The sequence below is a fragment of the Scleropages formosus genome, chromosome 20 (assembly GCF_900964775.1).
Source record: "Scleropages formosus chromosome 20, fSclFor1.1, whole genome shotgun sequence".
Lineage (NCBI taxonomy): Eukaryota > Metazoa > Chordata > Actinopteri > Osteoglossiformes > Osteoglossidae > Scleropages > Scleropages formosus.
In genome coordinates, this window is record NC_041825.1 from 3967790 (window position 1) to 3980587 (window position 12798).

The 12798-nt window shown below is 45.7% G+C and overlaps 1 protein-coding gene across 6 annotated transcripts in view; it reads right to left on the reverse strand.

Annotated features, from left to right (window-relative positions):
- The window catches only part of LOC108923928 (liprin-alpha-3-like), a 36658-nt gene extending 23928 nt beyond the window's left edge, over positions 1 to 12730 (reverse strand). For 3 of the 6 annotated variants that reach the window (XM_018734984.2, XM_029246608.1, XM_029246613.1), the window contains exons 1-4: positions 11059 to 11145; positions 7938 to 8902; positions 1703 to 1804; positions 623 to 787 (exon numbers count right to left, since the gene is read on the reverse strand). In XM_018734984.2, coding sequence (XP_018590500.1) covers positions 623 to 787; positions 1703 to 1804; positions 7938 to 8276 — 606 coding nt within the window. In that variant the 5' untranslated portion in view covers positions 8277 to 8902; positions 11059 to 11145. The other 3 variants (XM_029246610.1, XM_029246612.1, XM_029246611.1) reach the window with 3 other exon arrangements.
- Between the last annotated feature and the right edge of the window lie 68 nt (positions 12731 to 12798).

A 12798-nucleotide genomic window follows, 5' to 3' on the forward strand; every position in this document is an offset into this window, starting at 1 on the left:
TTCTTTCTAAATGCCACAAAAAGCTCGGCCTCAAAAATTGCCAGCAAAGTGAATCAACACCTCTGTGACCCAACCTCAACAAAAACTGTACATCGCGAGCGTCACAATATCATATTCACTCTGCCGCATCCACGATACCCGCTGTGCCACTGTGCTGCCCTATGCTTTCCCTTTGCTACACCCATTCTTTGCCTGAACAGGATTAGTTTGTTACACAAAATCACCTCCACCGGCAAATTCCAGTTATTAGAGGGTTGAATTATCATTATTTTCTGGGAAAAAAATGTCGTCATCTAAAAATGAACTAAAAGAGTTATAAGCATTTGAAGAAAACACCAACAATAAACAATTTTTATATTTAACAAAAAATGATAACACCAGTATATTTCTTTGTCAACAAAAATTATTAAATTTGAATGGGTATCCAGATTATCAATTTATTATTTATTGTTAACTGACTATTAACTATTTAATTTGCCACCAATTAAGTTGTCTTTGGACGGTGGGATGAAACCATGGGGAGGACACTCAAACTCCACATAGGCAAAACTGGATTTGGGCCTAACCTTGATCACAGTCACCTTGTGAAGAAAATGTTTGTACACATAGTTCTTTCTTTCACCTTCTCATCCAGGGCCTTGTGGTGCTCAAAGAGGGACTTGAGGGCCTTGAGCACCTCCACTTCGCTGGAGACGCCTGCGGGGGACTGCGCCTGTCTCTTCACCACTGTCATCCTAAGGCTGCGCTCGTGGCGGGACACCAGGCACTCCAGGTGCTCAAGCAACAGCTGAGGGCAGGAGCACAAAGCAGGACCAGGGTCATTCAGAGAAAAATCCCAAAAGCACTTAGAGCACAGAGCCTGGGAAAAACGGACAACTGGTAACCAATTAAGTAGTTGTAAATAATTTTCCTCCTGCTATTTTATTAATTAAACAGAATACAGACACACGTTGCTTAGCGACGGGGATACGTTCTGAGAAATGCGTTGTTGGGCGATTTCGTCGTTGTGCGAACATCATGGAGCGTAGTTATACAAACCTAGGTGGTATAGCCTCGATCATAGAGTGTAGTTATACACACCTAGACGGTATAGCCTCTATCATAGAGTGTACTTAAACAAACATAGATGGTATAGCCTCGATCACAGAGTGTACTTATACACACCTAGATGGTATAGCCTCAATCAGAGAGTGTACTTAAACAAACATAGATGGTATAGCCTCGATCATGAAGTGTACTGATAAAAACCTAGATGGTATAGTGAAGGTAAACACAAGATTTATGACGCTGCTGCCGGCGTAATAGCATAATGTCTTACAGTAAACTTTTTTATAAGTAGAAAGAGTACACTGTAAAATAACGATAAAAAGTACAGATAGTAAATACAGAAAACAGTAACATAGGTGTTTATTATCATTATCAGGTATTATGTACTGTACATAATTGTATGTGCTATACTTTTGTACGACTGGGAGTGCAGCGACGTTATGACTGCCATGACGTCACTAATCGATAAAAATTTTTCAGCTCCATTATAATCTTATACGACCACCATCGTATTTGCGGTGAGTCGTTAAGCGGTGCATGACTGTACCTAAATGTAGAAATGCATCAAGAAACAAAATCTTGAACCAAAGAATATTAACGTGAGGTAGATGAGGGGTCGTGGGGTCAAGAGGAGTCGAGAAGCTCAAGATCGCACCCGTGTGTTGTTGCGCTCGGCCTTCAGCTCGGCGATCTCCTCCTCCCTCTCCAGCAGCTGCTCCCGGCACATGTTCAGCTCTTTGGTCAGCACTGCAAACTCCTGGAGGACCACAAGAGGAAGTGACATCAGACCACATATGTCAAAATGTGCAAAAGACCCTTTCAAATTGAAATCCAAGGTGCTTTTCATTGGACACTATCGCCGAACCATCGAGCCTTTAAACAAAACAATGGCAGCCTGCAGCAGTAGCTCGCAATTTCCCCACCCACACAGAAACAAAACAAAATATGTTGTTTACAGTCTGTGGATGAATAATTTTAAATGTGCTCTGTGTGCTCACACGTGGGGATATTTCTGATGAAATTGGGTCAAAGAGGGTAAAACGTCTCCATTACTGATATCCAGTTTGCATCTTTATTTGGATCGCACAAACTTCCACCAGCGACCACATCGAACCACTTTTGCCAATTTATGTACTTTCATGCCAATGCAGACCAGTAAACAGACACCAGGAAGCACAGGGTGGATTCTAGGAACATGATACAAAAATAGAGGTGGCTACACAACCCGAGTTTAAAGCAAAAAGAGACCATGCAGTTATATGGACACCAATGTGGGTCATATTTTTAATATTTTCATGATATTACAAGCTGTGGGAAAGCAGCAAAATGCTTTGCCTTTAACCACTAAACCAAGTATCTTAGAGAAGAGTGCTTAAAGTGGTTAATGCAACACACTCTTGATTATATATGTCACGATGATGCAGCACATCAACTAGTTATCAAGTTAGACGTCTACACCTGAACAGAGGCACAAGGAGATTTGTTGTAAAGGACCCAGGCTCAAATCCCCCTTCCCGCTGTAGGTTTCTTGAGCAAGTTACCTCCCATGAACTAATTCAAGAAAAACTACCCAACTGCATGAATGGAGACATTGTAGTAAGTTGCTTTGAAGAGAAGCATCATGTAAACTAATAAATATGGTGCAAGTGCAATTGCTTATTAAACAGAACAATAGAAAATAACTGCCCAATATTTACATATTGCTTCTGGTTTCCATACTTCCATTTACTGTCACACAAAAAATTAATATCTGAGCAAAAAAAAGAAAAACATTTATATTTAATATTTTAAAATCCCAGCATTCAAACAATTTAAAAACACTTCTGAGAAGATCTGTAAGTAGCAAAAAGATGAACTCGATTCTCCGTCTGTTTGCAATCCCTTCCCCCATTCTGTCACTCCATGATAGGCCATAAGCAATAACAACTCGACAAGCGGCACATGTCATTTTGACAACAAAGTCCTTGGTGGAATATGTGTACTTAATAAGCACATCGTGACGAAAGTACAACGACGGGAGCTTGATAATGACCAGCAAATATTGACTGCACCTCACACATAGCGCGTGGCTCAACGCAGTGACGCCCACCAGCTCACACTCGACTTGTCGAACACAGAGCTTAGCAAACTTAAACACTGGTGTTACATCACAATTTTGCACAGGGCTGTTGGAGGGAGAAGATGCAAACAGAGCATGATGGTCACGTCTCTCACAAAACCAGGTCGTAAAGCACATTCTCAGGGACACGGAGAACTACAATTCATTGTAATGCCCTACGGTAACAAAACATCCCCACAACGCTGATCCTGTGCTGAGCAGCAAAAGTGTCTCATTGGCCATCACAGAAATGCACTGCCCTGCAATATTTTTTTTTTATTATTGCCATAATTTTATGTTAAAGGGCTGCAAAAGAGAACACAGAACTCAACGTGATGCCGGATATGAAATATCCCAATATAAATCTCTACACGGTATTAATTTATCAATTACATGTGCAGCTTCAGTTCAAACCACAAAGGGTACATAAATCCAGGACACACCAACACAGACACAATGGTGCCTAAGACATTGTCAAATTGTAGTAAATTTCAGGAGCTCCCAGAGCAAGAAAATTTATAACTGAAAAGAACCCAAAAAATCTGTAGTATTTTGATGTGAAGTACCCACCTCTCTAATGACTGACATGTTATAGGTTTGATCTCAAAGCGTTTTCCAGAACTAATCTGAACTGACCATTGGCCATCTGCACCTGCCATCTGGGAAGAAATACAGGCTGACACACGACGTAACGACAACTTCGTACTTGCGCATTATCTTTAGCTGTAACCGTCACGGTATAATTCCTTGACTGCTCTTTTCTTTTTGGCCACACAGGTTCACAATGTTGCAGAACTAACCAATGTGGACGGCAGGGCCCGTTCCTTCATCCTGTCTACAAGAATTGATCATCCGCTACTCCCCAACCAGACTGCTACACTCTTCCACATCTGCCCACTTGGTGGTCCAAGGTAAAGCACGAAGGTTCTCGGTTCTGGATCTGTTGCGGTGGAACGACCTCCCCCGTCACTCAGAACTGCTGAATCTCTGTCCGCATTTAAAAAGGGTCTTAAAACTCACCTTTTCCAGACACACTTTGCCCATAATCTCCTAAATTCACCTGAGGTATAAATGTTCATGCACTATAACTTTAAGATCATGTCCAGATAAAACTTTACACAGCTACTCCTGTAACGCAATGTAAATGTTTCCATATATCTCAAAAAAAAACTACTAAGAAGGTGATCAGGAACATCGATATTCGGTTAAGTTTTATGCAGCTACTCGTGTGATGAACATTGGTTCAGATGGTGAAAGAAACTAACTGTACTTAAGAATCACACGTCTGCATCTAAGTGTCTCTTTCTGCTAATGTGATGAACACATTGTATTTTGTATGAGATGTACGTCTCTTTGGAGAAAAACGTCTGCTAAATGAATACATATAAACAAATGTAAATCTGTTTTCCGGTGATGGGTTTTGGGAACATGGTTGTGTGTCCCCTAGACATACAGTATAGCCATTTCTCACTCAGCCCATCCTTTTTTAATTAGTTTAATGAACATCACTGAGTAACCACACCAGAGCGAGAGAAAAAGTACACGGAGAGATTGCAAACACCTCCACATACATAAAACGGGCAGAATATTACAATATTTCACAGGTACGGTTGTGTAGCACGACCTAATAACTTGAAGAAAGGTGTCCAGACATTAAGCAATTCCTTTGAATTGTCACACCGATCAAACGTTCATTTTTCAAGTGTGACAAATTTAAACACTTCAGTCATCCACATATTTACAGAAGGAACTTCAGGTGTGGAACCTAACAATAAAATCAATTTTCTTTCCAAGTATACAAGAGTATTGAGCTGATGGTTCCATAATTTTATCGGAAAAGGAATTTGGGCTGAGGTTTAAGAAGAAAACACACATACACACACTCTCTCTGTCACTCACACACTACGGGGGAACCTGAACAGCACGTCTTTGGACTGTGGGAGGAAACCAGAGCACCCGGAGGAAACCCACGCAGACACGGGGAGAACGTGCAAACTCCACACACACTGAATGGGGATCGACCCCATGTCCTCTCGCACCACCCAGGCGCTGTGAGACAGCAGTGCTACTCACTGTGCCACCTCATTACTCAACTGCATCCTCTATGACACCATCCTACAGGGTATAGGGTCACACGTTAATAACAGATGCAAATTCAGAATTCAAAGCATGCACATGATTGAAATATACTTTTTACTATGTAGCTCTCAGTCTTCCACATTACCGCTGAGGAATTTAGTGGCTAAGCTATAAAAACCATTTTGTCTCATTTTTTTGAGCAGATCCGATAACTTGTTTGACAGGTTTATAATAACGAACTGTACACCGCAGATAAACCGTTTTCCTAACCACACCGTGCCATGCTGTGAGATAATGTCTCATGTACGCTGACATATGGTGACAAACCACGCTGCGGCTGCAGAAACACAGCCTTTGTCAAGTTCCAGTCTCTACCGTGACACAGTGCTGCTCCTCGCTCTCTCCGTAGGGTAAAACTGGGGGTGAACCGTGGTGTGCGCAAATTCCCAACTCCTAATTCCGACACGCTCTCGGTTTTCCTCTCTGGCACACTCAGGTGTTCGGATTGGGACGCGCAAAAGGAAATATGATGGAGCACGAAATCGGGAAGGCTATAGGATAACTAGGAGAAGCTTAACTGAGGGTGGAAGCAGTCGGTGGAGTGAAGCGTTGCCATCGGTAACCCAGCAGTGCGGTGCTGTCGCTCAGTGTATGTTTATCAGCCATTGACACAGATGGAGCGAAAGAGACACGAGAGGAGTATGGCGGAGAGATGCGAGGACAGACGGTGTCACAGTGGGCCCATTGGCACTTGGCCTTCTGGAAGTCCATCTTGCTGCGAATGGTCTAAGGGTGTCTATTAGTATCGCTGTCCCACAATTCCCTTCGTCTCACTGTACCACACTTATCACACGCCTCTGTGCTCTCCATCATCCGCTATGATTATTAACGTACTGCGGGGTCCACGAGGAGGTTCTCTTTTTTGCTACCCATGTGGTGAAATGAGCTCCCTCAAGCCCTCGGAGCTGCTGAATCCATTCCGGCATTCAAGAAGGACCTCGAAATGAATCTCCGTCCGATCCACTTCTCTCCTGGATCTCCTAACGGCTCCATAATTTCGCATCCCACCATCTGTCGTGATCACCTTTGTATTTTCTACGAGACTATTTGTTCTATACGCAGCTACATGTGTAACGCGTGTCGACAAAACGGTGGTATCGGACAATCACACGTGTGCATCTGAAGGTCTTCGTCTGCTGCGAAATGCATTTTTCTTGACTCTGAGCTGTACATTAAATTAGAGATAACGTATCAGCTAAATGAATAAATGTAAACGCAAATTTAAAATAGTGTTTCTTTCATCACTACACCACCTACTGCCATGTTTTACGTTGCTGAAGATTTATCCTGGACATATTTCAGCTGTTCAAAAGCCAGATTTACAGCCATTTTAATCAACGGATTATGCTGGTTTTACCGATAAAATCCACCTGGACATTTCAGCACATCTCATTCATGCGATAGCATTTTGTCAAGTCAAACACATATTATTTCGTATTATTTGGTAACAAATCCTAAAATCCATTAGCTTGCGCTGTAACCTCGTTCTGCTGCACAGCACTGAAATCAGAGAGAAGCACAAATTGGTTTGTGGGCATTTCAGACGTTTACGTTTGTTTGTTTTCTCCAAAGCAACGTGCATTACATACACTGATTTACCCAGCTGTACAGCAGGGCATTGTTTACTGGTGCAATTTAGTTTAAGTACCTTCATCATGAGGTAATATGTAGGATACAAACCCGGGCCTTCGAGTGCAAGGCAGCAACTGTAACCGCTACGCCCCCTGGTGCCCTATCTCTCCCAACACAAGAAAACTGCAACCCTTAAAGTATTTACCCTTTTAAGCATGTATCCTATAAAGTATATACCCATTTAAGTATAGCCAGAGAACATCATTCGTAGACTTAATGTGATGCCACTTTTTCCAGCCTTAATGACTGAACCATGGTAAAAAATACTTTGTCGATACAGGAACACCTTCTTGGGTGTATAGCAACGCAATAAACACACACACACACACACACACACACACACACACACACACACACTCTTTCTGAACCGCTTGTTCCATACGGGGTTGTGGGGAGCTGGAGCCTAACCCGGCAACTCAGGGCGTAAGGCCAGAAGGGGAGGGGACACACTCAGGACGGGACCCACTGGAGAGCAGGACCCGGTCCAACCCACTGTGCCACCCCTCCCCGGTACGCAATAAACAGACATAACAAAATCTATGAAGGGCATCTAGTGGTTGAATCTGCTGCCTTTGGAGTTGACACCTCGAGCAAGGTATTTACTCTAAATTGTTCCAGTTAAAATTACCTGGCTGTACTAGTGGGTAAATCACAGGAAATAACTCAAAGCTGTGGGCTTAATGATGGCAAAGGGCTCCAGCAGCCCTTCGATTTTGCTACTGTGTTCTTGACCAAAATTGCCAAGAAGTTCACAGCCACGCGTTGGTTACTCCTCTCAAGCGGCACCCCGAGAACACATGTATGCCACGTGTGATCTTCTCCAGATTCCAGAATCTGTTCTCGCTCTGGAGCGGAACTATGCCAGGGTCCACAGACACTTGGACATGGACGTCCCCAACATCTGCCGCTCGAAGGCTTATTTGATTAATGCGGGTTCAGCAAGTGCTTCCGCTTTCGTGAGTGGACATCTTGCTCACAACACGCCAACCCTGAGTTTTAGGGACGGAAGCGGGCGTCCTACCTGTGGCAGGGCGATGGAGAGCTGCCGCTGTAAGGACTCCTTCTCGTGGCCGAGCTCCCTGAGCCGCAGCTGCGCCGTCCCCAGGCTATCCTGCGTCTCCCTCAGGCTCTCCAAGAGCCGCTCGCGCTCCGTCAGCATGTTCACCATGAGGGACTCCAAGTTCCCAGTGCTGCCTCCCTCATCCCCTCTCGACTCCCTGCTCCCGTACCCGCCTCCCATGGCGCCCGAGCCACCGCTTCCTCCACCCGGCCCCATCCCGCCCCCTGCCGGGGAAGAGGAACCTCCGCCGACCCCACCTCTCCCGTCCTCGGAGATGGTAGGCATGACCTCGCACATCATCTTGAGCTCGGCCGAGGTGCGCTACAGCCCTGCTCCGCCTTGGTTACTCAAGAACACGCCTGCCACACCTGAGATGGATCGGAAAAGCCACCCCGCTTCTACAGCCGTGTGAGCGTCGAGATGAGTTAAGAACCGTGTTGGAGAAGAATGCCGATGTGTCACACACTTCTTTAGTGACAAGTCATCCTGGTCAACTCATCTCCGACTCAACGTGCTCAGGTAGCGGGTCGCGTTTGTAGGAGAACCAGTGGGCCTCGTCTCCTACGTCAATGAGCATGTCCAGTTAATCGGAGAACACACACGACTGCGTGTTGCACATGTGGATGCGTGCCATCCCGGCTACTCCCTTCCGATCATCTCGTATCGGTTCTACTTTTGCACCTTTCTTAGATCTACGTTCCAGAATCCTTTTGATCTGCCCTTGTCGCTGTATGACTGTCAGGGATCACCCAATTTTTAAAACGTGAGCGGAACTCGTTGGGGAGCCAAAGAGGACTTGGTGGCAGGACAACGAGGGGATGGGGAGAGGGACACTGGGTGTGTCGAAGGGTCAGGGTTGCCAAGAGGGGAAGGAGAAACAGAGGCGAGTCTTTCCCTGGGGATGGCCTACAAACCTACAGGTAGAGCTGAAAGAGAAGGAGAAAGATGAGTTAATACACATGTTACACACTCACTGCGCTGGAACATTAACACTGGTACTGAGAGAGAGAGAGCGAAAAAAAGAAAGAGGGAACTATGGCTGGTGACGGGGGGGGTGTTAGCAACATGGGAGAAAAGCACTGCCAGTTTCGGTAATGAGTCCCCCTCTGAGGAGATGGGAGAGATGGAGGGGAAGGGAAAAACAAGCGGGAGGACAAACAGTAACGCGTTAAGGAATAATATTGTTTGTCAGAGGTACTAAAGGGGGCAACTGAAATGAAAGACAGTGGAACATATGTGGCAAGAATTCATTCTTCATGTGCACCAGGTCGTCCGCCGTGCCGTGCCAAGCTCTCCACGTGATCTGTGTTTGGCGCTTCCAAAAGCCATCCTTGTTGCGCTCGGAAGGAAAGGTCTGTATGAAGATTTCAGGGCATTGGACTTGTTTAATGAACAACTTGTCAGGAGAGCCTCCTCTAATAATAATAATAATAATAATAATCTCATAAAATAATAAATAATACGAAAAGGATAGATCAAGTGAACTGTGGCAATCCCCGAGCCAACCAAAGGAATCATGGGTCATGAGATGAGGTACCTCACAGGGGATGTCAATCTGTCACCGGGACCTCACACCCTCCACCTCGTGTGTTTGGGATGGAGGGGGAAAGTCAAGAAAACCCCCACAAAAAGGGGAGAACATGCAAAGAGAAGATATCTACAGAGACAGGGATGAGAGGATTCAAACCAGGCACCCGTAGTATTATAATAATAATAATAATAATAATAATAATAATAATAATAATAATAACAGTTTTCATCAAGTATGAAGAGAAGAAGGTAACCTCTGAATGATGCCTTTACACAATACAATAATGAATGATGACACGGGAAGCAACATCTCACATCATGTCACGCGCTCATAAATATGGACGGATACTGTACAGATTATTACAAAAGCGGGCGTGAAACACGCGCTCCCCAACTGTACGAACTGCCATGATTGTGTGTGTGTGTGTGAGAGAGAGAGAGAGAGAGAGAGAGAGAGGGATGAGGACATGGGAGGGGGGGCGGTGAAGAAGAAGGAGGAGGAGGAGGAGGGAGCTCGCGCTGGTCACACGGTACAAGAGCACATACCGGGGCCGAGAGCGGTCGGTACATGGAGTGGACCATACAGCGCGTATCACACAGGAAGTGGTGGAATACACACGAGATGGGGGTTCGAAGCCCGGGAGTGTGCGCGCGCCGGACGGAGCGACACACAACAATGTCGCCGCTTTCGCGCACGCACACACACACACACACACACACTCTGCACGGCATGTAAGGGGGGAAAAATGAATGACAGTCGTATGATAACACACACACACCATAACTACTATGTCGGGTCAGCTTCCCCTCCAACCAAACCAGTGTTTAAAAGCCCATTTTAATGAACTGTATATCGCAGTAGCCCGTCCGACGTTTATGACTATGCGACGTTATCATAACGAGACTCCCTCCCATAGTCGGTGTGTGTGTGTGTGTGTGTGTGTGTGTCCGTGTGGTTATGAGCCTGGAAAACCGCTACACTCCACTAACGGTAACGGTACACAGAAGTGTTGCGGACTATTATTATTATTATTATTATTATTATTAACTTAAAAAATAACACGAATGACGATACATGCTGTGGAAGAAGCGCGATTTACACCCAAAGAGACGGCATCGCGCGCGCGATCGTGTGGAGACGCAGGCAGAGGCTGAAGGAAGAGCCGCACAACACACATACGCGCGCGCGCGCGCGCGCACGGATGACATTATCAATAAAGACAGCGGTGATATAATGACATAGGGCAATATAAAGTACAAGCAAGGCGCACGACCCGTGTGTGTGTGTGTGTGTGTGTGTGTGTGTGTGTGTGTGTGTTTGTTTGCCTTATTCGCGCCGACACAGCGATACAGCGCAGCCCCAGATGCAACAATACGGATTCCGGAGAAGACAAACAATTTACGCTCCCCACGAATCGGAAGTGGATGCTTTCGGTGCATGAATAACGCGCGTTTGCGCGTTCCTTCATAATTTCTGCGTCGGAGCATCTCTGCCGCGATATGCGCGCGAGCGAAACGCCAATAAATCGCGCAGTTCGGGTCGCAGACGCACCTGTCACCGCCTCAAGTGTCTCGACATTCGGAGCGCAGCATCCTTCATCCTCTCCTCCTTTCCCAGCCTCCCTGCCTCCCCTCCTTCCCTCCCTCCGTCCCTCCCTTCCCCACCGCCCTCCCTCCTCTCTTTCTCTCTCTCCCCCTCCCTCCCTCCCTCCGTCCGTCCGCCGCAACACAATCGAACGCGCGCACACACACAGACACACATCTCGGATCTCCCCCACACACACGTACGCGTTTGCCCACGAAAAGCGTGCGGACCCGTGCGCACCTGTCGGTGTTCGCGTGCCGCCGTGGCGGCGCGTGCCGCGATCACTGGAGGGTGGGGGGTCGGGGGGGTCCTGCGTCGCTCACCGTGGTGGTCGCGGAGGGGGAGCTGCGAGGCACCATATTCCCCTCGGCTTCATCACAGCGCTGCTCGCTTCTTCGCTCGCCTATACCCCCTTAAAAGCCCGGATATCTGCCCCCCCCACCACCACCACCACCGCCCGCCCCCCGCTTTCCTACTTCCACATGTAAACGGCACAAAGCAGCAGAAAGCAGCGCTACAGCAGCAGCGCAGCACACACCCCTCCTCCGTGTCTTTCTTCTCCCTCTCTTTCGGAAGGTAATAGGTCTTAAAGAAACATCTCGCACATCTTCCAGGCTCTCTGTCCTGCTGCTGTCTCTCCCCTCCTTTCTCTAAACACACGCGAGCGCGCGCGCGCGCGCACACGTCTGTATGTCCATGATGATATATCATATAGGTATTATATATTTGTCCGTGTGCGCATGCATATATATGTAATACATTGTATATAATGCTGCATCAGTTCAAAGTTGAATTCTGATATGGAGAAACGCACCTTTCCTTGTCTTAGTCTTTAGTATTCACAGTAAAAGGCAGACCTGTTCCATCTAGAGCCACAATGAAAATATATCAAGAATCGGTCAGTCTGCCAATTAATTATGCAAACAACAACTGGTCCAGTTTACGGTGACATGATCCATAGAACCAGGTTAGCACTGCATTAAGGGCGCACAGCAATAGCTGTGAGAGATTCACATCTGCAATAATAATCAAAATCCTGACGTGCATCTGTGTTTGTGTGCGTGTGTGTATGTGTGTATCAGTGTGCCCTGTGTCAGGTGTGAAAAAGGGTAAGTCTATGGGATTTCTGTGGACATTTGAACCAATTAAAGGATTTGTTTAGCAACAATCACATTTAGTTACGCGTAAATATCTCTATGATGTCCGTTACTGGCGGTTAAAATCTGTGAGATCCATAAACTTCTGTATTAATTTGTAAATGTCACTGCAGTGTTCTCTGGGAGAACTAAACTAATACTTCAGTTCCTGCAGAGTAAACATTCTGATGATGCTTACCACAATTATAATTAAAAAGATTTCTCTATTCTGAAATTTACCGATGTCTAAGTCTTTGAAGAATACAGAAAAAAACAGATACATCATTAGATCAGCGTCGCAACAATCTCCATTTCATTTTAATTTTAGATTAATTCTCTGTTAATTAAAATTAACGAAGGGAAGATTTCATGTTGGGAACTTACCGATTTGCACTGAATGGTGATAATATTAAACGAGATGTTTCCTTAAATCTGCGTCATTTCTTGCCTTTATTCACGTTTTACATATATTATGTTCAGTGCGAAGATTTCACGCGCAGTAGAAATCGAATTCCCCGCTCACTTATTGGCCCAATCGCTGTTTATGGGGGATGACTCCTCTGACGCACAA